A 27,423-nucleotide genomic window follows, 5' to 3' on the forward strand; every position below is an offset into this window, starting at 1 on the left:
TATGGCATTCAGTCACGTGTGGAGGTAGGTATGGCTATGGGCGGCTCTGGAGACTTCACAGGCATAACTTGGATGAGATGTTAGTTAGCCCGAACATTTGACCTGTGCCCCCATAGCCTGAAAGTGATTTGTCCAACAGTGCTAGAAAAATCCTAGCCCAAGTGGCAGTGGAAGTGGTTCGCCTGAACAGGAGGCACTGTTGGTAGCGTCCTCCTCATTGTGGGAGGATGAGCTTGGCGTGCAGGAAGAGTTAGGTTTTTGTCTCTGGCTGAGCTCTGGTTTACTGTAGAGATTGGGAGATACTTTATGGAAGGTACTTTATTCCTTGGATAAGTCCCTTCTTCACAATTTCCTCTCAGCATGGATGATTTTGCCTCACAGTTGTCTGGTCAGTCCCAGGCCCAGGGTCAAGAGGTTGCCAGGATTGAACTGATAGAAATTTAGATGCCTAAATTACAGAATTTTAATGCAGTGCAGGTTTAAAAAGAGACCTCTTCAAAGGAGAATGGAGTATTTGGAAAGTCAAAGTAGAAAAAATAACTTGAGGTTTTTTAATTGTCCCACATCCCCCTCTCCCGGTCACATCAGTAGAATTGCTACAGACATACAGCGCTGCGTAACCCTGGTAGCGCTTTATAAATGTTAAGTAGTAGTAGTAGTACTTTAGAGAAGTCTTGGGTAAATGAGTGGATAATTTACCATCTATTTCACATGCTATATACTTGTCTTTAACTTCCAGAGGTAGCAGGTGGCCAAGGAAGGATTCAACAGGACTCTTTAAATATAACAATTTCTTGAGAGTTCTACAGAGCCATTTAAGGGAAGAACAACTTTCCTGGTCACATTCATGCTTGAGCCATTGTGATACTAAGACTTTTACTTCATTATATTAATGACCTGTTTCTTAGATTGCCTATATGTATATTTCTTGATTTATCTAGAATGGCCCAGGAAATAGGAATTCTTAGCTTTATTTATTTATAAAACTTATAGCCCACTTATAACTAGGCAGATTACACTAAAAATATACATAAAAGCAGTAACATACACTAAATAAAATAAACAAAACACATTCCCATCTGCTGAATACAACATACTACTCTTAACTGTCACAAGTGGTTTAGGAGAGTTACATATTTCAGAAAAAGCTTGTAAAAAGAAATGTGTCTTCAACCACAAAATATTTGCACACAAACGTAAATATCCTTGTAGCTTAATTCATGAGCAGACCAGCCACAGAAAAGGCAGCAGCCACCCTAGTCTCTGCATAAGTCACATTGCGAGAGCTGCTTTGCATTTCCCGACCTCAAATGACACATGAGGCAATACACTGTCAAAGCCTGCAACAAATGCAAATGAATAGATTGATAAAACAGTCTGAAAGGCCCGAGAGCGTGTCTCGACGGGCCCAGTTAAACGAGGGCTGGGCCCGTTTGAGAAGGCTCTGAGGGCAATGGGGTGAAGAGCATGTGGTTATGGGGGGGGTGGGGGGTCGTGTTCGGCTGGTGAGCACGTGGGCAGCTGGGATTGGTCAGATCAACAGAAGCTGACAGCACAGAAGCAATTCAGGCAGCTGATTGGAGGATAGGTTGTTGGGGGGCGGGGCTGTGGAAAGGGAAGAGGGGCTCTGCTTCCTCCGAGGCTCAGGGCGTTGTCTGATCCTCGGAGGCAGTTTTGCAAAGGAGCTGTGCAGCTTTTCAAGAATGATTGAGGCTTTAAGAGATAGAAAACTTACAGACTAACAGCTGCAGTGGCTTGGAGGAAAGGTTCCTGCCTTCACAGAGAGGTTAGAAACTTTGTTGGATCGAGTCCAACTTCAGGAGGTCAAAAGGACAAAGTTCCCAGCAGGCAGGAAGGAACTGGGAGACCTGCACCATGGTGTTGGGAGCAGGCAGAGGAAATCAAGGTGTGGAGCTCATTTGCGCCAGTGACTCCAGGCAGCCCAGCACATGGAGTACCGGGGGGGGGGGGGGGGGGGGAAAGCAGATCTAAGGAGCTCAGTCGGGGGTCACAGAAAAAGGGGGCAGGGGAGTTGCCAGTGGTAGGCATCGACTTCCTAACAGGCTGGAGCTGGCGGTGAGTGAGAAAGGGTCAGAGTAGGGGGGCTGGTGCAGGGAATCAGTGAGGGATTCCTACCCCCTCCCTGCTGCTTGCATGGCAGAGGTGGCAACGGCTGGGGTTTTAAGGGGAGCACACATGGCCTGGGCAGAGTGCCTATGGAGGGGGGTCTGCTGCCTGCGGGTAGACGGCGGGTGGAGAGAGCAGCGGCGGTTGGTGGGCACGCATAGCCTTCTGGTCCTGTATCGAGGAGCTATGGGGGAGGGTTTCTTACAAACATAGGCGACTCTTCGACAGGCTGGGGTCCATACCCATGGGTTTTGGGTCTCCCTGCGCTATGCCCCTATGGGCAGCGGCCATGGCTCTTCCCCAGGTGGTCACATGGGCTGGGATACCTCCGAGGGCGGATATTCATTGGGCATTTCCGGGGTTCCATGGGGTCTTGCCGGAAGCGTCCTGGGGGGGGGGGGGGCTGGGGCAAGTGTGGGAGTCCGAGGGGGCTGGTTTTGCTGCCGCTTCCTTTTGTCATTACAGGTGCAGAGTGCAACGGAGGAAGTGGAGCCAGCGACTGGTGGGTCCAGCCAGATCGAGCAGGGGACGGCGGAACGCCCTTCTACAGTGCAGCAGGAGGAACCAGTGGTGAGACAGAGACAGGGCAGGAGAGGACCCCGTTCATCCAGGACACGGCGGAGCAGCTGGACTGGGCGTCAGGACACAGCCCTGCTGCAGTCTCGGGATCGTCCATGGCAGGTGCTGGAGCTTCTGGATCGGGTAATGGGTCGTCCTCTAAGCGAGCACAGGGGGGAGTGGGTGACGAAAAGGGGAGGGGCAGGGGGGAAGCGGATTAGGGCTTCCTCTTATTCCTCTTCCGCATCCTCCTCTTCTCGGTCAGTGGGCGTCTCCAGGGCGGCAGAATTGGCAAAGGGTGCTGGAGAGAGGACGAGGGGCCCGCCTGCCAGGGTAGCCCTGTCTGGGAGTGGGTCCTGCGCTCGTTACGTAGGAAGATCAGGCGGAGAAAGTGCATAGCTATATGTTAGTAGCGGGAGGCTGGGGGGCGCCGGAAGGTTGCGAAGGAGAAGACATAGGCAGAGGGTACGAGGGAGCGGGAGAGCGCCAAACCGGTGGTAATTCGGTTCGGTCTTGTCTGCGCATGACAGTGAATGGGGGCGTTGCCGACACAGGATCAATTTATGGTGGTTCACATGGCTCCCAGGGCAGCACTGGTAGAGGTTGGGGGATGGGTAAATGGGGATTGGCCCAGGCGGCTCTGGGTCGGTCCTTCGGGCCATGAGTGCGGAGGGGGGGGGCGGTGTCCCGGGAGCCGGATCTGGGCCATACTCCGAGGTCTATTGGTGGTTCAGTAGAGCTTCCTGTCCATTTATGGACTGCAAGTTGCGACGCATCCGTTCTGCCTGCGGCCAGAGGCATGTAGCGGCAGAATGTCAGGAAGGGACCGGGGGGACCGTCCGCAGCGAAGCCATAATTGATTAGCCGTGCCCTTATACCGGTGAGGGTCGATGCGATGCTGCCATGGCTCCATCGATATCCGGTCAGGGACGCTGCAGAGGCATTAGGGTGGGATCTCATGGAGGGGGTTGTCATTCCGTTTCAAGGTCAGCTGGGCAGTAATTGGGGGCAGAACTTGGGTCCACCAAGTGGCTGCGGAAGGTGGTGAGGAATAAGTTGACGGAGGGGATTGCGTTCGGCAGGATTGCCGGTCCATTTCCGTCCTTTGCGATATCTCCTGGTGCGGTTATACCTAAAAGACAGCGCTGGGGTAATTCCAGCTCAGGCGCAACCTCTCGGACCCAGCGGGAGGGTACGTAAATGAGAGCATTCCCAGAGACTTCTGCTCAGTGCAGTACACGTCATTTGACGGTGTGGTACGGTTGATATGCCCGGGGGGTAGGGGCGCAGATGGCTGTTACCTGTTCACCCTTCTGCGTTTCTGTTGCTGGGCTTCCACTTTGAAGGGTATTTTTTACGGGGGCTGGAATGCCGATGGGTGGTTCAGTCACCTGTACGTACGGGGAACAGTCAGCTCATACGTACACTGGGTGATGGGCAGGGGTCCAGGCTCGAAAGTATAGTGCGCTATTTAGACAATTTCTCTCTATTGGGGCAGTTGAGGTCGGGGACCGTGGGCATATGCTGAGAGTCTTTAGGGCGGTTGCGGAGGACTTTGGCATCCCCTGGGCTACCGACAAAATGGAGGGCCCAGCCGCGGTCCTCACAGACCTCGGCACTGAAATTGACATAATACGGACAGTTTACCCATTTGCTGCGTGAGAAGGTGATTCAGTCAGAAGGGCAGATTCTGGCAGTGTTACAGGCCCGTAAGGCTACATTGTGTACCATTTCAGTCCCGGGTGCGGAGCCTTAATTTGGCATGTCACGTCATCCCGACGGGTCGGGCCTTGTCTTGGCGGCTGGCATTTGCGACATCAGGGGTCACGGAGCCTTTTCATCATGTGTGCTTGTCAGCGGGAGTTCGTTGCGATGTGGTTGGAGTTTTGTGTGCGTGTAAAGGTACATTAGCGTGGCAGAGCACGGTGGTGTCTAATGCGGATCTCGACTTCTGTACGGATGCAGCAGAAGGCTTGGGTTTGGGGTGTACTGTGAGGGCGCATGGTGCACTGAACCGTGGCCGGACAGCTGGATAGCGGCGGGAGTTACAAAGACCATTACCTTCAGGGAGCTGTTCCCGTTTGTAGGGGCATGCAAGTGGCAGCCAGGGAAGTGGCAAAGTACAAGCATCCTGGTGTGGTGCGACAATCAGGGGGTGGTAGAGGTGGTGAATAAGGAGGTTGCACGTGCTTGCTGGTGAGCTCCGTGATCAGGGAATTGGTCCTGCGCTGTGTGCAACTAAATGTGCACGTACGGGCTAGGCACATGCCGGGGAATGTCCAATCGTATGGATGATGCACTTTCTCGTTTCAATTTCAGACTTTCCGGGCTTTGGCACAGGCGGCAGAGGCGGAAGGGCAGCCAATGCCAGGGCATTTTGGCGGCTAGGAGGCCTGAGGTGTGAGAGCGGCCGAGAATCTCGATTGCACCTGCCACACGGTCAGCGTATACCTGTGGATAGGACAGAGTGAGTAGTTAGTTTCGGGACTAAGGCTGGACAGCGAGTCGGGCATCAGGTGAGCTGTTAGCAGCCTACATTGTTCTCACACAGGCATGGGGTATTTCTCGAAATGCAGCCGCGCATCATCTGGCTGGGTTCTCCTTTTCCAGCAACGTGTGTGGGTGAGGCTTGCAGAGCTTTAGTTTTCAGGTGAGCAGTGCCTTGAATGGTCAGAGCCGCTCATCTTCCTTGGTGCTGGACGCGCGCTGGCGGATTACTCACGACTTTGGGTGTGCTTTTTGCAGGCTGTTGAGTGCGCGACTTATCCAACATTCGAGATACACCTCTTCCGAGTGGCCTCCGCATTGGCATCTTATGGGACCTTTTGGGCAGGCGACCTTGTAGCGAGCTGCAGGTCGGTTGCTGTGTTATCTGGGTTGTTACGGGAGACTGTTGGTATCCAGACTGGAGTATGGCGCAGTAAGATCTTGCGCACAAAAAACGGAGTTCCGGGCAGGATCTCATACCCAGTGTCCTTGTTGGAGGCCTACCTGGGGGGTCCGCCCACATGGCCCTCTTTCCTTATTAGTACATGCGAATGGCGCCAGCAGGTGGTCTTCCGGGGCGTACCATGGGTATATTAGGCCCTCCTGAGGGAGCCTAGTACAGGGCCGGTACATAATGGTGGGGTGTGCTCTGTCGTGGTTATTACTATGCTGTAGCCGGTGGCCTGATATGCCGGCGGTTTAGTTTATTGAAGGGGCTGCCGGTATGGGTGCTCGCTTTCCCCGTGTGTGGTTGCCCCTTCCCCTTTGAGATGCTGTTGGTTCGATCTACTCAGTCTGGATGGTTGGACACGCCTTCATTCATTGGGCTGGTAGCAGAGCAGCGAGACATCCTGGGGGGATTCACCGGGGATTGGCGCGGCGCGGGGCCTAGATAGCCTGGCTAGGAGAGTGGGGCATGCTGAGGAGTCAACGAGGGCCACTGTTGTATCGGCTGCGCAACAGACCGCGACACCTTCAGGGGTTACTGGTTCGGGGTGGGGGAACGAGGTGGATGGTTGGACGGGTAAGAGACTCAGTGACACTAAAAAGGGGGAGACTCACGATTGGTATTGGCCTGGTTTCCTGGTACAAAATTGGTGGTCGGATATTATACCCAGACCTGCCCGCCTACTGGCGCGCAAGGGGCACAGGGGTTGCGCAAGGTCAATCGGCAGGTCACAGTATGGGTAAGAACGATGGGAGGTTTCCAACTTCAACACAACTGGGTGGCTGCTCAATGAGCGGGGCTTTTGCACGGGACAGGGTACACCTGTCTGATGGGGGTCTGGATCTATTCTAAAATGATGTGCAGGTATTCTTGGAGCAGCATGGTATTGCAGGGTCTCAGTAGGCCGCAGCTTGCTTTGGGGGGGGGGGGGGTGGGAGGGGGCCTTTGCAGGTGCACGGACCCCTCCCCCCCTGTGGCAAAAAACCCGAGCTACAGAAGCAATGGCTCATGGGGGGGCTGAGCCAGGTCATTAAGATGGGTCAGGTGACCCGGAATAATGTGTGGAGGTCCACACGGGCCAGGCCTCTTGCTGTGAAGGCGGAGTCGAAAGGGTGAAGAGTTGCGGTGACAGCCGGAAGTGGAAGTTGCTGCTTTGCTATCATGGCGAGCGGCGGAGGGGGCAATTGTGGGTGCTTTTGTTATGACAACTGTAGCTCGGGGGTGGGGGTTATCCTATACGGATGTTAATTGGAAGTTTAAATGTTAATAAATCAAGCTGCGGCCTATGGTTATTCCACAATTGTGTGCAGAGAGTTATTGAGTGAAAGCGTACGGGGGGGGGGGGGGGGATGTGGGGACATGCCTGGTAGAACGGGTCCCAGCTCCAAGGTTTATGAAAGGCCCGAGAGCGTGTCTCGACGGGCCCAGTTAAACGAGGGCTGGGCCCGTTTGAGAAGGCTCTGAGGGCAATGGGGTGAAGAGCATGTGGTTATGGGGGGGGTGGGGGGTCGTGTTCGGCTGGTGAGCACGTGGGCAGCTGGGATTGGTCAGATCAACAGAAGCTGACAGCACAGAAGCAACACAGGCAGCTGATTGGAGGATAGGTTGTTGGGGGGCGGGGCTGTGGGAAGGGAAGAGGGGCTCTGCTTCCTCCGAGGCTCAGGGCGTTGTCTGATCCTCGGAGGCAGTTTTCCCTCCCTCCCACCCTCTCATGTACTGAATGTGAGGAGGCTTATCTGTGTGGTGTTGTAGATGTTGTTTTTCAGGAGTGGCATCGGAGTTTGTCACAGCAGCAAAAAACCCGAGCTACAGAAGCAATGGCTCATGGGGGGGCTGAGCCAGGTCATTAAGATGGGTCAGGTGACCCGGAATAATGTGTGGAGGTCCACACGGGCCAGGCCTCTTGCTGTGAAGGCGGAGTCGAAAGGGTGAAGAGTTGCGGTGACAGCCGGAAGTGGAAGTTGCTGCTTTGCTATCATGGCGAGCGGCGGAGGGGGCAATTGTGGGTGCTTTTGTTATGACAACTGTAGCTCGGGGGTGGGGGTTATCCTATACGGATGTTAATTGGAAGTTTAAATGTTAATAAATCAAGCTGCGGCCTATGGTTATTCCACAATTGTGTGCAGAGAGTTATTGAGTGAAAGCGTACGGGGGGGGGGGGGGGGGGGGGATGTGGGGACATGCCTGGCAGAACGGGTCCCAGCTCCAAGGTTTATGATAAATAAGAGTCAAAACCTTATACTTGACTCTATAGATCACTGCCAACCAATAGAGCTGCTTCAGCATTGGTGTCATATGTTCTTCTCACTATCAACCTAGCATCTAAATTTTGAATCACCTATAAAGCTCTGCAACATGATTTTGCAATACCCAAATAAAATACATTGCCATAATCAATCTTCATAAGGATCAAACAACCATTGTAAAATTATAGGTACAGAGCATCGGTTTCAGCTTACTTATCATACAAAGCTGAAAAAAAGAAGATCTCAGTACTTTCCCTATCTTATCCTGCATTGATAATCGATCTTCATCTGTTTCTTCACAGGGAGGGAAAAGAAGACAATAGGTACAGAAGGATCTATCTAACGTCCCACCACCAACATAATCTCTCTTTTCAACAAATTTAAGGCAAGCTTATTTTTCCGTTACTTATTCACCCACCTTCTCCAACCATATCTCCAACTTCAACAAAAATCCTTACCTGATTCTGCTATCGGGAAGAAAAACTGAATATCATCAGCATACATTCTGTAACTCACCTGCAATCTCTACAAAGCTTTCCCCAAAGAAGACATATAAATATTAAAAAGGAGAGCAGATAGCGCTAACCTTTGTGGGACCCCTATTCATACAGATAGTCTGAAGGTACTACACCATTAATCCTCATTTGCATAGATCTTCCATTCATAACTCCCCAAAAGTCCATTTGATGCAGTCTAAACAAAAGCAATTCAATATCAATGGTATCAAACGCTGAGGAGACATTGAGCATCACAAAGCAATGTCATTCATTCCCCTTCTCATCTCAACTAGTGTTGAAATCAGTAATGACTCCACACTGTGAGCTCTCCGGAAACAATATTGAAAAGGATCTAATACCTGCATCCTATCAACATAATCCACCAACCACTCCAAAACAAACTTCTCAATCACCTTCCCTACCATAAGCAACACTAAAATTGGTCTATAATTTCCGAGAACTCCAGAATCCACAGTAACACTCTTCAACAAAGGTTTAATTGTAACCAATTTTAAAGATGCAGGGTAATAAATAGAAATAAATCAAAATAGAGAAAAGAAAATAAGATGATACCTTTTTCAACTTAATAAATCTTTTAATTTGCGTTCAAAGGTAACCCTTCTTCAGATCAGAAATAAGCAAATGTTGACAAATATCAGAATATGAGGTGAAACACAGAGGCATTCCAATGATTATCTCACAGGAAAAGGGAAGGGTAGGTTAGGTGAGAAACAGGGAGAGCTGGGTGGATGAGAGACAGAGAGAGAGCTGTATGGCAGATAAGAGAATGACAAAGCAGTAGAATTTTATGGTTTATAGTGGGATTTTCAAAAGGCAGTGTATCTGGATTTTGAAAAGGTGTTTTACAAAGTATCTCATGAAAAACTCCAGAGGAAATAGGAGAGTCATGGGATAGGAGGTAGTGACCTACTGTGCATTAAAAACTGGTTAGACGATAGAAACAGAAAGTATGGTTAAATGGTAAGTATTCTCAAAGGGTAGGTAGTGGGGCTCCCCAGGGGTCTGTGCTGGGACCGCTGCTTTTTAACACATATACATATATATTTTTTTATTCTTTATTTATATTTCTTATTAACAATTCCAAGAACAAATCTTGTACAGAAATAAGATTATATTCACAATATTATAATATAGAAAGGAAAAATTATCTATTATGAAAACAGGTCATAATCATCTTATGTTAGTTCACTATATTGGGAGAGAAACAAGCACAATACAAAGCAAAATTTGTGTTTTCAATTCTCAATCGGGGACTTAGAAGGGAGGTTCACAGGATTATATTATTACAATTGAGGGGTAGTCGTTATAACCGTTTCTGAGTTCAGAGATGGCGTGATTACTTTCTTAGAATCCAAGAAAGTTTTCAAATGTAATGGGTCAAAGAAAACATATTTCACTGAGTGCAGTTTCACCACACATTTACATGGGAAATTCAACCAAAATAATCCTCGCAGTTGAAACACAATGGGGCGCAATTTAAGAAAACTTTGACGCCTCTTTTGTGTTACTTTGAATACATCTGGATATATTCTTATTTTGAAATTAAGGAATATTTCTTTTCTATACCTGAAAAATTGTTTTAATATCCAATCCCTATCTGGTTGTAATACGAATGTAACAATAAGAGTTGCTGATTCCAAACCCACATCTTCTCCTTCTATAATTTGTGAGAGATTCAAAGTCTCAAATATCGGTTCAATCCCTTCTGAATCAGGTAGTCCACCTATACTTGAATTTTTATATGGTTGTAAATAATAAATATTTGAAATTGGTGGACAAGCTTGTTCTGGTACTTTTAAAATTTCAAACATGTATTTTTTAAATGTCAGTAACGGTGCAACCATTTCTTGTTTTGGAAAATGTATTTACTCGTAGAGTCTTTGATCTCTGTTGGTTTTCTAAGTTTTCAATTTTTCTTTGTAACCATTTATTTTCCTTTATAATATTTGCTTGAACCTGTTGAGATAGTTCTATATCCTTAGCATTTCTCTCAAATTTTTCTTCGACATTTTTAATTTGTTTCTCCATTTTTGAAATGGTTTCATTAGGGGTTTGTGCATTCTGAGATAGTAACAGCAGTTTGGGGGGAAAAGATGCTTCCAGAGTCAAAAGGGCATCCCATATTGTTTCAAGAGTAATAGTTGAAGGTTTGGAGAAAAAAGAAGACTTACTTAGTGATAAGGAAATGTTCTCAGATTCTACAGAAGCAATCTTCTCCTTCTCACCAGATCTTCCTTCAGAAACGCTGTCGCCATGCTGATTGTCGCCCTTCTCCATCGGGGCATTCTGCAGTCGATCGCTGGGGTCTGGCCCTGCTGCAGGGATTACTGCCCCCGCTTCGGAGGGTGTAAAACCCTGTACAAAGACTTCCTGCTCGGCAGCAGGCATTGGTGGCAGAAATCTCAATTCTGGGCTGAACGAGCTGTTAGTTTCAAGTTGTGGAGGTGTTTCACCTTTCTCCGCCTCCACCAACAGTGAAGTATCACAGCCCATCTGTAGTCCTGGTGTCACGAAGCAGTCCATCGTCCCAGCTATAGGGGAGGCAGCTGCCGCAGGACCTGGCTTTTGCCTGCCTCTCCGTTTGGGCATTTTAAGGTAAAAGTTGTTTTAAAAAGTAGAATAATTTTATTTGGATTCAGGAGCTGCTTCGATGTGCTCCCTTCAGGTCGCCATCTTGGAATCTCCCCTGCTTTTTAACATATTTATAAACGATCTAGAGATGGGAATAACTAGTGAGGTAATTAAATTTGCTGTTGACGCAAAAGTTATTCAAAGTTGTGAAAAATTACAAGAGGACCTTATGAGACAGGAAGATTGGGCATCTAAATGGCAGATGACGTTTAATGTCAGCAAGTGCAAAGTGATGCATGTGGGAAAGAGGAACCCGAACTATAGCTACGTAATGCAAGGTTCCATGTTAGGAGCCACCAACCAGGAAAGGATAGGTGTCATCGTTTACGATACGTTGAAACCCTCTGCTCGGTGTGCGGCGACGGCTAAGAAAGTAAATAGAATGTTAGGTATTATTAAAAAAGGAATGGAAAACAAAAATGAGTACATTATGCCTTTATATCGCTCCATGGTGCACCTCGAATATTGTGTGCAATTCTGGTCATCGCATCTCAAAAAAGATATAGTGGAATTAGAAAAAGTACACAGAAGGGCGACAAAAAAGATAAAGGGGATGGGATGACTTCCCTACGAGGAAAGACTAAAGCGGCTAGGGCTCTTCAGCTTGGAGAAAAGATGGCTGAGGGGAGATATGATAGAGGTCTATAAAATAATGAGTGGAGTGGAACGGGTAGACGTAAATTGCTTGTTTACTCTTTCCAAAAATACTAGGACTAGGGGGCACGCAATGAAGCTACAAGATAGTAATGTATACTTAAACTCTGGAATTCGTTGCCAGTGAATGTAGGAAAAGCCATTAGCTTAGTAGGGTTTTAAAAAGGTTTGGATAGCTTCCTAAAAGAAAAGTCCCATAAGCCATTATTAAAATGGACTTGGGGAAAATCCACTGCTCATTTCTAGGATAAGCAGTATAAAATGTATTGCACTGTTTTGGGATCTTGCCGGGTACTTGTGGCCTGGATTGACCACTGTTGGAAACAGGATGCTGGGCGTGATGGACCTTCGATCTGTCCCAGTATGGCAATACTATGTACTTAGAAAGCCAGATAGAAAGAAGCAGGGAAAATCCCAGAAGACAAGAAAGCATTAACAGCTACCTAATAACAGACGAGCAAGAATCCACAACAGACCTAATTGGTGCTAAAGATCATAGAACAGATTCTACCTCCACAGCAGTCACCAACCAAAACGCTATCCAAACTGTATCTACCTCTTCTTCTATTTGTCCATCACTATCCCATGATGACATCTCTAACCTCTGCTCTAAGACCTCGATCCTATTCATCAAATACTGCACAAACTCCTCAGGTCCTGGATCTGCATACTCTACTTCTCCATCATGACCAGTAGTCTATTTTACAGTATGAAATAATTCTTTTGATCGATTTACTGCTTCTCTTATTTTCTCCCTATAATATCCATTTCTAACCTTGTTACATGTAGACAGATACTCCAATAATTTACTTTTTATGGTGGTAAAAATGTTCTTTTCTTTCATTCAACAGCGTGGTACCTTCAAAATTTTCCTGTGATTTTTTTATTTCCTGCTTTTTTATTAATTCTTGGTTCTGAATTGTTTTGGGGGGCTAATGTGATATATGCTTATATTCCTTGTTGCAATTTTTATTTCTTTGTTATTTTATCTATATTTCCATATCATTCAAGTGTTTTCTTGGGTCCGATAAATGTAAAATATTGCACAAAAACATAGAAAAATTAAAGCAAATAAAGACCTTATGGCCTAACTGGTCTGCCATCCGTGTCATCTACCATGCCCTCCTCTCCCCTTGAGATCCTATGTACTTGTCCCAAGCTTTGTTGAATTCAGATATGAAACAGCTGAAGTGGGATTTGAACCTGGGTCTCCTGATTCCCAACATCACTGCTCTAACCATTTGATTACCCCTTTGTTCTCTGTGAAATAAATAAACAATTTAAAAATAAAAAAAGAAATGTGCTACTTCTCCTCAGTGAACTAGATTTTTGAGGCTGGAGTCATATACCCCACTTTCAAATATTTCCAAGAACGCCCCGACACCAAACATTGAGCTAGATTTATTAAAAGGCATTACTATATTACCACATGCCAAAATGCATTAATGTGTGTTGTTCATCACGGTTAATTTTATATTATGAGGCTTATTTGTGTGAGACCAGGGAGCATATTTTCTCAGTGGTAGCTCCTACCTTATGGAGCACTTTGCCAACGGAATTGTACTTGATGACCAATACCCTCATGTTTAGAAAGCACTTAAAAGCAGGTCTTTTTTTTTTTTTTTAACCTGTATTTATTAGACTATATATTTTCAAAGCTCTTGGACTAAGAGCTTTGAAAATACGTCTCTATATAACTTGAATAAGAACAGCAGTATAAATCAACCAGCATACAAACAATAAGCCAGTGTACATAAAATGTGGCTAGACCATAACACAAGACCCGTCGCCCTCCCCAGATACCAATCCCAAGTTTCATACATCACACAAAAAATGTGACCACTAATGTGGTTCTTTCACAACAGTCTCAAAACATCACAATAAACCCCTGGATAAAGACTTTTCTTTTTAAGTAGGCTTTTCTATACCCCTGAGTGCTCTGTGAAGAGGCGCATGTGATAAAAGCAGTTGATGCGTTTGATTTTGATTTTTTTGTTCAGTTATTGTTGTTTTATGTTTGTTATTTTCTTTTAGAATTATGGTTGTTCAATATACTGGAGTAATAATTATGTTCACGAGTATTAAACCCCTTTGGAAATAATGGGTCACCTCCCAATAGCAAAATTATGGTTCTCTCAGAGACTTTCTCCTTACAAGAGGAGTTCAACAGAGTTGTCCCACGTTGCCACTCTTTTTTGCTTTAACCGCTGAGCACCTCACTTGTGGCATTAGAAATCAAAACCAAATTCAGCCTATCTGTATTTGAGGGGAAGAATATCAAGTATTGCTTTATGCAGATGATACGTTGTTGATTATGCAGAACCCTAAAGTCTCCTTACCCCTTACAGCTTGGTAAAAGGGGCCCTAAGTGATCTCTTTTCTCAACCACTGTATCCCCGTAAGGTGAGAGGTGTGTCGCAATGCAGACAGCAAGCTTGTGTTTCCTTTACGACCATCAGTGCCTGAAAGGTGGGGAGAACAGCAATCTTGAGAGTCAGGTTCTTAGAATTCCAGTAACTGGTCCCTATTTCTGCTTCCCCACTACCCCCAATAATAACTGCCGCCTCCAGCCCCAAATGAAAATGTTGCAGGTCTGCTATCCATAGGTTCTGTTTTCTACATAGTTTCTGAGTAGCATATTTGCAAGTTTTTGTGTTGCTTCACAGTGGCAGTGGAGTGCTTGGCAGTGGAAGGATTGTGTGTTGTTGTTACTGAGGTGGCACCAGAATTTGAATATATTATTTGGGGGTTTTTAAAGTGAGAAATCTGAGAGAAATGTGTTGCATACAGTTTTGTTTTTTTTTATATGGGGTAGGCAAATTCATACTAAACTTACAGTCAAACAAATATTTAGACATGATTTCTTCAGCTGTGAATTTTAGTGTTCAGTGTGTCATATACATGAATGTTGTCTGTCAGGTGTGTCACAACAGAAGAAAGGTTGAGAACTACTGCTTTAAATTAAACTATTTCCCAGTGGTGGAAACGGTCAGGAAACAATTAGATTCTTGGAGCCAGTTGACGTTGACATGGTTTTCAGAAGTGAAAAACGATGGGTGTTCCCTTGGTTTCTATTTTTGCTTGCTCAACTACATATTGCTATATCCTGGAAATATTTTAACACCTGGGATAAGATGGTAAGAATCTTTATTTAGAATAGAAAGAGGCCTAAGATTAGTTCAGCAGGACATAAATTAGCACCAGAGAAGGGAGGCGTGGGATTGCTCCATTTATTACAGTATTACAAAGTCGCAATGTTGAAGGCTCTGAAAGACCATTAAGACAGGATCAAATAGAAACACTAAGTTCAAATTGAATAGAATGTTTTGGCCCCATTTTTAATTGTTGACTAGGGAGACCAGGAAATGGATGAAGGCAACTGGGAACTCGTCAATATACAACAGTACGCACTATCAGGGCCAATTCTGAATTACTGGGAAGGAATCAAAAAAGAACAAGGTATAAAAGGTACACTTGTTCCACTGAGCAAGCTGAGAGACCATATGCTGTTTTCCACTAACTTTCAGCTGAGGAAATGTCTAGAACAATTACGGTTGGAACACTGTGTAGATTTGGTTACACATGGTGTGGTACTATCGCTGCAGCAACTATACGACCTTATTAATTGTAGCATCCCATTTTCCCAACATTTTCAAATGTGAGACTAGAGAGAAATTTCTGGGACCAGGTTTATTGGTAAGTTCACCATTGCTCCACAGTGACTAGCTAAAGACAAATTGAATACATGCTAATTCTAAGACTATACTGGACTCCAAAACAAGGAGCTTACCTTCCGGGGGTTGTAGTATGGGAGTGGGGGAAGTTGGAGGAGTGCGGAGAGGATCGTACGGACATATGTGATGGGACTATGTGAAGAAGAACTTCTGGAGAAGAGTATGGACCCAAATCCACAGATGGACAGGAACTGATTCAGGGAACTCTCCTGAGACAAATTTATTGGGATATGATGTAAGTGGGAGCAGACCCTAAAGGTCCAGAAGGGCTGGTGATAACATTACTCTTAGAAGCAAAAATGATCCTGGCCAGAGCTGGAGAGAAGCGGAAGGTCCAGCCTTCTCCTGCTGGAATGAAATTTGTGAGGAACTTAGAAAGTATAACAAAATAATAGCCACTTTATAAGGAGAAAGAGCAATATGAACAAAAGTGGCATTTAGTTTTCTGGTAGTATTTCCTGGTAAACTGTGTCTCTGGGATGGAAGGAAATAGATTAAAACTCGATTAACGGTTGTTGGAGGGGACGTGACTAATGAGTGTACAAAGGGCCTGTGTATGCCTATGGATGTGTTGATGTGGCAATGTGTATACCCCTGTGTAAGTTTAAGAGTCTTTCGGGTCTTTTTACTAAGCTGTGGTACACACTAACGCGTGCTTACCACAGCTTAAAATGCTTTACCATGGGGCACGCTCAGGTGTCCTGCGGTAATTTTGGCACTGGCACGAGCTTCCCATGCACTGAAAAATAGATTTAATTTTTAGCGCTGGGGTGGGTCAGGGGGGCGGGGAGTAGGCATGTTCTGCACTAATTGGTTAGCACGGCAACATTGCCATGCACTAACCGATTAGCTCGCGATTAGCATATCAGCCCTTACCGTATACACAATGGGTGGCTAATGGCCATGAGTTAATGGGAAAATTAGCGCTTGAGCATTAATACAAAAAAATGGACATACAGTCATTTTACCCATGTGGCAAAAATGGCCTTGAGGGTCCTTTTACTAGGGTGCGCTAACAGATTTAGCTCATGCTAACGATTAGAATGCATTAAATGATAAGATGCCCATTATATTCCTGTGGGTGTCTTATCATTTAACAAACACTAAATCTGTCAGCACACCTTTTTTTTTGGTTACATTTGTACCCTGCGCTTTCCCACTCATAGCAGGTTCAATGCGGCTTACATATTATATGCAGATACTTATTTGTACCTGGGGCAATGGAGGGTTAAGTGACTTGCCCAGAGTCACAAGGATTTGCCTGTGCCTGCAGTGGGAATTGAACCCAGTTCCCCAGGACCAAAGTCCACCACTCTAACCACTAGGCCACTCCTCCACACTCCTTAGTGTGCAAGAATGACCTGTGTAAGCAAGCACTAAGGCCACTTTTACCACAGTTTGGTAAAAGGGCCCCTTTTTAAGGCTGCTCTTAAGGGAGGGTGGAGAGCAAGGGGGATAGGATTGGGAATTCTTTGATAAGCATTGGATGCTGCTTTTCTTTCTTGTTATTTCTTTTTTCTATAAAGCAAAAACACATACTGACAGAATTTGACTTATACCTTGATGTAACACACAGTTTTCACTGTATATGTCAGTTTGTTTAATAAACATTGAATGATTTAAAAAAGTCTCCAGTTTCTTGTGACTTCTAACTTGGTGAACCTGCCTAGAGAACAATAATTATTATGAGTCTATTTTAGTCTCCTTAAATAAGTCTGCCTCAAACGCTTTCTTTATGTGTTGTCTAACATATGTCCAATTTTATATATTATTTATAAAGGAGCACCAATACACTCAGAACAGTATGTACACTAAAAGCACACAAAGATAAAAGAGTTCGGTATAATAAAGCAGATTAGCAGCCTGCCAGTCGTCTGAGAGACAGGTGGGCAGTGAAGCTACAGGAACCTACCCTAAAGACTTTTCACAACCCAAGAGAAATGGTTCTTTTGTTTCCACACAACTAAAGGGCTAAAATAGTAGTTACCTGCCTTTCCTTGTGTGTAATGGAGATAAATGCTACACATACAAAACGTGTCTGTACATAAAATACGCACCAAAATTAAATAAAATTGATGGAGGATTTTAAAAGTGTTGCACACTACTTTAACTTTTTTAATATACAAAAGTGGATTAAAATGTTTGTTGAGGTATTGCTCTCAGAAAAAAAAAAAAAGGTCAATTTGAAGGTTCTGATTGCTCCTACTGGACAAAGCAAAAGAAATTATATCAGGATCTTACAAATATGCCAAGTCAAATGCATTCAGCGTGTGACAAATGCATTTGGGCCCCTTCTCCAGCTCACACACTTACGGGGCCTGATCTCATGCACTGCTATCCCGTCATGTCCTTCCCTTCCCTCTTGTGGGTTGGGCATCTCTCCCCACCACCCCCTCTCAAATGCAGCACCTCTCTCCCTCTTTATCCTCCTCCTCCCTCTTTTTGATTCCCACTGCAGCTCCTTGTGACTCTGGGCAAGTCACTTAACCCTCCATTGCCCCTGGTACAAAATAAGTACCTAAATATATGTAAACTGCTTTGAATGTAGTTGCAAAAACCTCAGAAAGGTGGTATATCAAGTCCCATTTCCCTTTCCCTTGTGACTCTGGGCAAGACACTTAACCCTCCATTACCCCTGGTACAAAATAAGTACCTGAATATATGTAAACCACTTTGAATGTAGTTGCAAAAACCTCAGAAAGACGGTATATCAAGTCCCATTTCCCTTTCCCTTTCTTCGAGGGCAGGATGTGACTGAAGGAAGGCCTCCAGATTGGTAGAAGCAGCCTGCTATTGCTGAGAATGCTAGCAATGCACGGAAAGATTAATTGCAGCAAGGAAAGAGAGGTACAGGACTGCAGTAGGGAGGAGGGTAAATAGGGAGACAGGTGCTGCGTCGTGGGGGGGGGCAAGGAAGGAGAGAGGTGTGCATCAGGGAGCGGCAAGGAGGTTCTGCTTCAGAGGGGGTCAAGGAAGGAGAGGGGGGGGCTGCATTGGGGGCCTTCAGGGAGCTAGATTGGTTGAGGTGGAAGGGCAGATAAGGACAGAACTATGTGGAGACATACCGAGTTTACCATGAAAGAGACCGTCTCGGCTACTGCAGTGCTCCCTGCCCCGACAAACGGTTTTCTGGTGGTCGGGCCCCACAGTGCTCCTCCAACCAGGAGCCCGCTTCCCTGCAGCTCCTCCTGTGGCAGCCAGGGCCGGCGTCCTGGCGTGCACGCATCATAGAGATGGACTTAAGGACCAGCGACAGGAGGTGCTGGGTCCGCAAGGGATGCCCAAACGTCCTGTTTGGGGCCTATATAAGGAAGGCCCTGGCATTCCCTTGATACCTTCACAACAGGTCACTTGAGCCTTCAGTTCCTGCCTTGCCTGCCTGTTTCCCATTCTAGCCTTTCCCGCCTTGCCTCCAGTTCCTGCCTTACCTGCCTGTCTCTAGTTCCAGCTTTGCCTCCAGTTCAGCCTTGCCTGATTGGTCCTCAGTTCCAGTCTTGTCCCAACAGCAGCTCTGCCTTGCCTCCAGTTACAGCCTTGCCCATCTTGTCTCAAGCCTGCCATGCTTGTCTCCAGCCCAACCCTGCCTTGCCCGTCTCCAGTCCAGCCCACCTGGCCTAGCTTCCAGCCTTGTCCGCTGTCTAATCCAGATGACTTGTCTGCCGCCAGTCGAGCCCTGGCCAACCTCCAGGTAGACTGGGTAGCGCCAACTCATAAGTACATAAGTAATGCCACACTGGGAAAAGACCAAGGGTCCATTGAACCCAGAATCCTGTCCATGACAGCGGCCAATTCAACTCGGAAAGCCTAAGGGACTCACCTTCCCCGAGTTGTGACAGAGAGATATGGATCGTTGCAAGAAGGGTTTGCAATGCTGAGACTCACCTGGCTGAACATATATATCCACTCCACAGGAAATATATGCCTAAAGGCTTTAAAACAGTTGCAACAGAAAACCAGGCTCAGCTTAGCTTCCACATGTCTGTCTCAATAGCAGACTAAGGACTTTTCCTCCAGGAATTTATCCAATCCTTTTTTAAACCCAGATACACTAACCACTGTTACCACATCCTCCAGCAAAGAGTTCCAGAGTTTAACTATTCATTTAGTGAAAAAATATTTCCTCCTATTTGTTTTAAAATTATTTCCATGTAATTTCCTCGATTGTCCCCTAATCTTTATACTTTTTTGATTTACTTCTACTCGTTCTACACCACTCAGGATTTTGCAGACCTCATCATATCTCCCCTCATCCGTCTCTTTTCCAAGCTGAAGAGCCCTAACCTCTTCAGCCTTTCCTCATACAAGAGGAGTTCCATCCCCTTTATCATTTTGGTCGCTCTTCTTTGAACCTATTCTAATTTCGCTATATCTTTTTTTGAGATATGGTGTCCAGAACTCAACGCAATACTCAAAGTGCGGTCACTGCCGCTGCACACTGAGCAGAAGATTTTAGCATATTATCTACAATGACACCTAGATCTTTTTCTTGAGTGCTGACCCCCAAGGTGGACCCTAGCATCAGGTAACTATGATTCGGAATATTCTTTCCAATGTGCATCACCTTGCATTTGTCCACATTAAATTTCTTCTGCCATTTGGATGCCCAATCTTCCAATTTCCTAAGGTCTTCCTGCAATTTTTCACAGGGTGACCTATGCCTCCAACTTTTTTCACATCATACTGATCCAGTCTTGGTTTTGCTACTTGAATGCATAAATTAGCAGTTCTGAGCTCCCTAAAATTAGCAATACTGTATTGCCTATGCATGCAGTGGGGCAAAATCAGAACTAGACCCACCTGACAAAGAAACAGAATAAACTGGTGACCCATAATGAATTCTAGTGATAATGGCAGACAAAACTACATGTACAACTCATAGATCAAAAGGGTAGATATCGGAGAAAAAAAAACAAACAAAACCAAGCCATCTATATAATAAAAGCCTAAGAGTGGCGACTTACCTCCCCTGCACGGTAGTCTTCTTTTCTATACCTCCAGGTAAGACTATTGTGACCTCCACCTTCCTGTGCAGCACATTTTCTTTCATCTCTATAAGGCTCTGTTGGGCAGTTCTTCTCATTGGCTCTGGGGCACATTCTCCATCTTTCTCAATGTTTATGGCAGCAGGAGAGATTGGTGGAGGAGGAGCCCGGCCCTTCATTTTCCTCCTTTAAGAATAAACAACAAAAAAGAGAACTTAATTTACTATCATAATTAATTGTTTTTTTAAGGTGTGTATTATAAAATGCCATCTGTTGTATTTTTCACTGAAAATAGCAGCTTCTGGACAAATTATACTTCACCATTTTATTTCAGCTGTTTTTCTAAGAAAATCTGAACTGATTATTTAAGGGGAAACTCATCAAGGTGTGGTAAAGGTTCACCTTTAACACATCTTGATTCTCCACGGCATTCAGCAACCTGCAAGATCCTGGTACCACAAGTCGCAAGTCATGTTAGGGTCCAGAAATTATGGTAAAACGACCCCCGTTTTTGCTGGGGTTATTTACCATTCGAGGGCATCCGACTGCAAAGTCACAGACTAATGCTCCCAGACCACCAGATGAAGATCCCTCAGGTTTCAGTCCCCCCCACCCAACTTAAACCACCACATAAGCTCCACCTACCCCCACCAGATGAGGATCCCCCAGGCTTCTGCCCCCAACTTAAACCCTCACATCAGCTCCACCCCACAAGCCCCCAATCCCCCTCCCCCGCCTCTTGGTATCATTGGTGTTTCAGGGGGTTTGGGGGGGTCTTTTGGTGGTCTGGGAAGTCTTCCTGAAGATCTCTGTGCATATGCATATTTTGCATCTCATTACTACCTAACCTTTGGTGACTTAAATATATCCACAATATTTTTGGTCAGTCAGTATAAGGGCCGTTTTAAGTATTCTCTCCTCTGCTCTCATTCCCCGTTCTGTAAAACATGCCAAACCCCAACCTTGGCTGACCTCTAGAATCCGCTACCTACGTTCCTGTGCACGCCTTTGGCTGAAATCCCGTGCCCATGCTGACTTCATACATTTCAAATTCTTGCTGACCTCCTTCCAGTCTGCTCTTTTTCTTGCCAAACAGGACTATTACATCCAGCTGACAAACTCTCTTGGCTCAAACCCTCGTCGTCTCTTTGCCACCCTGAACTCTCTCCTCAAAGTGCCTTTACCTCCAACCCCCCCTTCACTTTCCCCCCAGACTCTGGCTGAGTTCTTTCATGATAAGGTTCACAAGATTAAACCTGAATTCTCAACCAGGTCACCTCCACCTCTCCTTCCCTTAGTCCATTCTCTCAACCTTCCAACCCCTGCCTCCTTTTCTTCCTTTTCTGAAATCACTGAAGAGGAAACTACACATCTTCTTTCCTCATCGAAACTAACTACCTGTTCCTCTGATCCTATTCCCACCCATCTACTTAACACTATCTCTCCTACTGTCATCCCATTTATCTGTCATATCCTCAATCTTTCACTGTCTACTGTGACTGTTCCTGATGCCTTCAAGCATGCCGTAGTCACATCACTCCTTAAAAAAACCTTCATTGGACCCTACCTGTCCTTCCAACTATCGCCCCATCTCCCTCCTCCCTTTCCTATCCAAGATACTTGAACGTGCTGTTCACCGCCGTTGCCTTGACTTTCTTTCATCTCAAGCTATTCTTGATCCACTTCAATCTGGCTTTCGCCCCCTTCATTCAACAGAAACAGCGCTTGATAAAGTCTCCAATGATCTGTTCCTAGCCAGATCCAAAGGTCTCTATTCTATCCTCATCCTTCTTGATCTATCTGCTGCTTTTGACACTGTTGATCACAGCCTACTCCTTGATACGCTGTCCTCACTTGGATTTCAGGGCTCTGTTCTTTCCTAGTTTTCTTCTTATCTCTCCCAGCGTACCTTTAGTGTATACTCTAGTGGATCCTCTTCTACTTCTATCCTACTGTCAGTTGGTGTACCTCAGGGATCTGTCCTGGGACCTCTTCTTTTCTCCATCTATACGTCTTCCCTTGGTACTCTGATCTCATCCCATGGTTTTCAGTATCATCTTTACGCTGATGACTCCCAGATCTACCTCTCCACACCAGAAATCTCAGCCAATATCCAGGCCAAAGTATCAGCCTGCCTGTCTGACATTGCTGCCTGGATGTCTCAGCGCCATCTGAAACTAAACATGACCAAGACTGAGCTTCTTATCTTTCCCCCTAAACCAACCTCTCCTCCTCCCCCATTCTCTATTTCTGTGGATAACACTCTCATCCTTCCTGTCTCATCAGCTCGTAAACTTGGGGTCATCTTCGACTCCTCCCTCTCCTTCTCTGCACATATTCAACAGACTGATAAAACCTGTTGTTTCTTTCTCTATAATATCAGCAAAATTCGCCCTTTCCTTTCTGAGCACACTACCAGAACCCTCATCTACGCTCGTATCACCTCTCGCTTAGACTATTGCAACTTGCTTCTCACAGGTCTCCCACTTAGCCATCTCTCTCCTCTTCAATCTGTTCAAAATTCTGCTGCATGACTAATATTTCACCAGTGTCATTATGCTCATATTAGCCCTCTCCGCAAGTCACTTCACTGGCTTCCTATCCGTTTCCGCATACAGTTCAAACTCCTCTTATTGACTTATAAGTGCATACACTCTGCAGCGCCTCAGTACCTCTCCACTCTCATCTCTCCCTACATTCCTCCCCGGGAACTCCGTTCACTGGGTAAATCTCTCTTATCTGCACCCTTCTCCTCCACTGCTAACTCCGGACTCCGTTCCTTTTATCTTGCTGCACCATATGCCTGGAATAGACTTCCTGAGCCGGTACGTCAAGCTCCATCTCTGGCCGTCTTCAAATCTAAGCTAAAAGCCCACCTTTTTGATGCTGCTTTCAACTCCTAACCGTTATTCACTTGTTCAGAACCCTTATTTTATCATCCTCACTTTAATATTCCCTTATCTCTTGTTTGTCCTGTTTGTCTGTCCTAATTAGATTGTAAGCTCTGTTGAGCAGGGACTGACTCTTCATGTTCAAGTGTACAGCGCTGCGTACGTCTAGTAGCGCTACAGAAATGATAAGTAGTAGTAGTCGTAATAAAGGTCGCCTAGGACATAGCTGCCTGTCCTTCACTATTAAAAGTGTAATATTCACGCAGTACACTCCACTGGCAGAGACCCTAGCACAGTTTTGTGCCGCTTTGAGAGAATGTTGCTAGTGCATCTGGTCGACTTTCTTGTGAAAGATGTTTTGTCAGTGGGAGATGTGGAACTGTACCAATTCTCATTTTATCATTACTATCCTTTTTTTTTTTTTTGGGGGGGGGGGGGGGAGTGGCAGCTTCTTTCTGCTTCTCACCCATACTCCGATGACCAAAACTCTGGCTGTATGGAACTTTGCTGAAAAATTTACACCAAAACAGTGTGGCAAAACAACTCCCTAATGCTCAACTTCCTTGTCACCTGCAACAGATGAACACCCCCCAACCCACAGCTAACCCTTTATTTAATTCAACACTGTGTGCTGGACATTAAAAAAAGTTATCCATATCACCTGTAAAAATTTAAAAAACAAAAGAGACTTAACAGATCTGATGTTGGTGCCAGCTGCTTAAGTCTCTTTGAATTCTATTTCTATATATGAAATCCTGCTTTGTGCAAAAAAACATCATAAAACTACCTTCCTGACTAGGTATCACAGAAACACAGAAAAATGTAGGCAGAAAAAGACAATCCCCCCACCCCCCAATATTCAAATCACAGCACCTAGCCGTTTAAATAGAACTTAGCCGGCCATCCGGCGATATTCAGCAGGAGATAGCCAGCTGTCTCCTGCTGAATATCGCCAGACAGCAGTTAGCGGGTAGCCAGTTATATTGTACTATCTACTGCACGTATACCTGGAATATCTTTGGCCAGTCTAAACTTAACCTGACCAGCTACGTTCAAACCGGCCAAAAATAAACTGGATATTCAATACCGGTCATGGGAAACAGCCCCTCATTGAATATCCAGCATTATCATTGACCACAGGAGTTGGCCGGGCTAACTCCCATGGTCTGAATAACAGCTCCCATATGGTCTATCCAGTCTGCCCATCCATGCCATGTTCTCTCCCTTTCACTCCGTTAGAGATCCTATGTACTTGCCCCAAGCTTTCTTGAATTCGGAAATTGTTTTCTTGTCACCACATCCACCGGGAAGCCGTTCCACAAATTCTCCACCCTTTCCGTGAAGAAGTATTTCCTCAGGTTACTTCCAAGTCTATCCCTTTTCACCTTCATCCTATGCCCCCTTACTCCAGAGCTTCCTTTCCACTGAAAGAGACTCACCTCCTGTGCATTGATGTCACACAGTATTTAAATGTCTCTATTATATCTATCCTCTCCCACCTTTCTTCCAGATTACATATATTGAGATCTTTAAGTCTGTCCCCATATCAATGGCGTAGCCACAGGTGGGCCTGGGTGAGCCAAGGCCCACCTAGTTAGGGCTCAAGCCCACCCAACAGTAGCACATGTTTAGCGGTAGCTGTTGGGGATCCCAAGCTCCGCAAGCTGAAGACTTCCCCGATGGTAACAAAAACACTGCTCTCCACAATACTGGCACCTGCACACGCTCCGTTTTCAGTGCATGCCTGCTGCAGACTGCTAGGGTGGAGGGAAGCATTTTCCCACCAGCTGAGATACTTTTTTTGGTGTGTGGGGGGGAGGGAGAACAGTTGGTGCCCACCCATTTCTTGCCTAGTCCCACCCAAAATCTGCTGTCTGGCTACGCCCCTGCCCCATATGCTTTATGATGAAGACCACTGATCATTTTAGCAGCCACCCTCTGGACCGACTCCATCTTATCAGTAGACAGAAAGGGCTCAATTCTATAAAACTGCAACTATTCTTAGGCGCCTACTTTCTTTTACAGAATTCATATTCACATAGGCACAAATACTTAGGCCAGCCATACAGCTGGTGTAAATGTGTGTGCCTATGTTCTATTGATACACATGCAAAGTACAATATTCTGTAAGTTACAGCTGTAAGTGTAAATCATGTCCTGACACCACCCAGATCCCACCTGTCAACTATGCACTATGTAAAACAAGCACGTATTTACAGAATAGCAGGTGGAAAGTTGACATACACACACATATGTGCCCACACTCGCGTGGATATGAAGGTATTCTAGTGATTTACTTATATTGTACGGTGCTTATAATCTACTATAATAAAACTCACCCTCAACGTTCTGAAGACAACATTCTGAAGTCACTCAGTCACTCACTGAAGGGTTCATGGATTCATGGTGGTGAAGCCATAACACTGACCATGTCTCTGCCCCGCCCTCGCATGACGGACCAATCAGAATAAACACCCTCAACATTCTGAAACACAAAGGACCATCACAACACCGTTCCCAGGCAACACTAGGCAACGTAACACGGACCAATCAGAGGAAACTTCGTGACAATAAGGGAGGAGCATTCCCCAGCAGAATGGCTCATTATCTGTGCAGCACGGAGAGCACAGAAACACCGCTGGAACGAGAGAAGAATATTCCTGCTGTGGGTATATGCAAAAATAGACCGGGGGGGGGGGGAATTTTTAAATGCCTAATGCCAGTACCGAAGAGTGCCAGAGGGCCTATAGCACAGACTATATTTGGGATCGCTTGCCATGGAGTCAGAGGAACCGGAAAACAACGTGCCCGTCACTATCTGGGACGTGGGCGAACAGGACAAGCTGCGGCCCAGCTAGAAGGATTACCTGCAACCCAGCCAGCAGCAAACAGCGAACAAGGAAGGGGGAGGAGTACTCCTTCCCTGCCTAGGAATCGCTGGAGACTGGCTGCCAAACTAACGAAACAACCGCACACCGACGCACCACCTCCATCATTCGAAAGGCATCCACTCTTTCTTCAACAGAAATGCAAACTAATAATACAAAACAAACAAAGAATACATGGTTTCTCAGGCGGCTGCAGGTAACTCCCCACCCCCTTCCTCTTCCCCTTTTGCCGAAGCGGCCAAGGACGTGCCCAACCATCCCCAGCCTCAGGCAAGCTGTCTCCCACCTCGGGGATTCCCCGAGCACCCGGAAAAAGACGGCGCTGATTCCTGCAGCGCATACATTTTCCAGCATTCCCCTGCAGCCGGCCTGAAATGGACCAAACATACCGGATCACCCCCCGAAGGCCCGAGACCGTGCTCTTCTCCCTTCCGCCAACTTAAAACAACCATCCCCATCCTCAGGCAAGCCGTCACCCACCTCCAGGATGCCCAGAACCCCAGCTCAATGGAAAAAGATTGCGCTGCTTCCAACAGCACATTTCTCTTCCAGCATTCCCCTACAGCAGCCCTGAAACGGCAAAAAAATACCGACAAAGAACGTGCTCCTCTACCTTCCGCCCATCTAAAACAACACTGCTGCCTCAGCACAATACAAAAAAAAAAACATGGGAAAAAAAAAACAACACTCAACAAAGGCTGACCCCCCTACAACCACATTTACATTTCACCAACAGAAAGACCCCCTCCACAAACCTCCTTGACAGACAAAACCACACACACACAATACAACAGAAACACACCCTCAAAGCCACACACCAATCCAATCCACTTTGTCAGCACAGCACAGCACAGCACATCCCCCAACCCCCAAGCAAAAAACAAAACAAAAAAAGACACACATCAACAACCTGCACACACACCGCACCCTCACACACACACACACAAAATAACTCTGTGACACATACACACACACACAAAAAAAACCACATGCTAGCGCCCGTTTCATTGATTTCGGAAACGGGCCTTTTTTACTAGTTAATAATAATTTCTAATGCATTGTTGTTACCATTTCCCCTCTCATTATTTTAATGACTGTTCTTTGCAGTACAATGCAGTCAACTTTCTCATCTATATCCTTATTATCCTCCCAACTTTTCAGCTCATAATCACTTAATCCACTGGTACTACTCTGTTTCCTTCCACTGCTATTGACTATTTGTTGTAAGCCACATTGAAGTCACTCATGATATAGAATTA

At 45.9% G+C, this 27,423-nt stretch overlaps 1 protein-coding gene across 3 annotated transcripts in view; it reads right to left on the minus strand.

Annotated features, from left to right (window-relative positions):
* The window catches only part of COBL (cordon-bleu WH2 repeat protein), a 459,548-nt gene that overhangs the window by 289,068 nt on the left and 143,057 nt on the right, over positions 1 to 27,423 (minus strand). For all 3 annotated transcript variants that reach the window (XM_030205475.1, XM_030205461.1, XM_030205468.1), the window contains exon 2: positions 20,365 to 20,571. In XM_030205475.1, the coding sequence (XP_030061335.1) occupies positions 20,365 to 20,564 (200 nt within the window). In that variant the 5' untranslated portion in view covers positions 20,565 to 20,571. The remainder of the gene's footprint in view (positions 1 to 20,364; positions 20,572 to 27,423) is intronic.

This window comes from Microcaecilia unicolor, chromosome 1, assembly GCF_901765095.1.
Source record: "Microcaecilia unicolor chromosome 1, aMicUni1.1, whole genome shotgun sequence".
Lineage (NCBI taxonomy): Eukaryota > Metazoa > Chordata > Amphibia > Gymnophiona > Siphonopidae > Microcaecilia > Microcaecilia unicolor.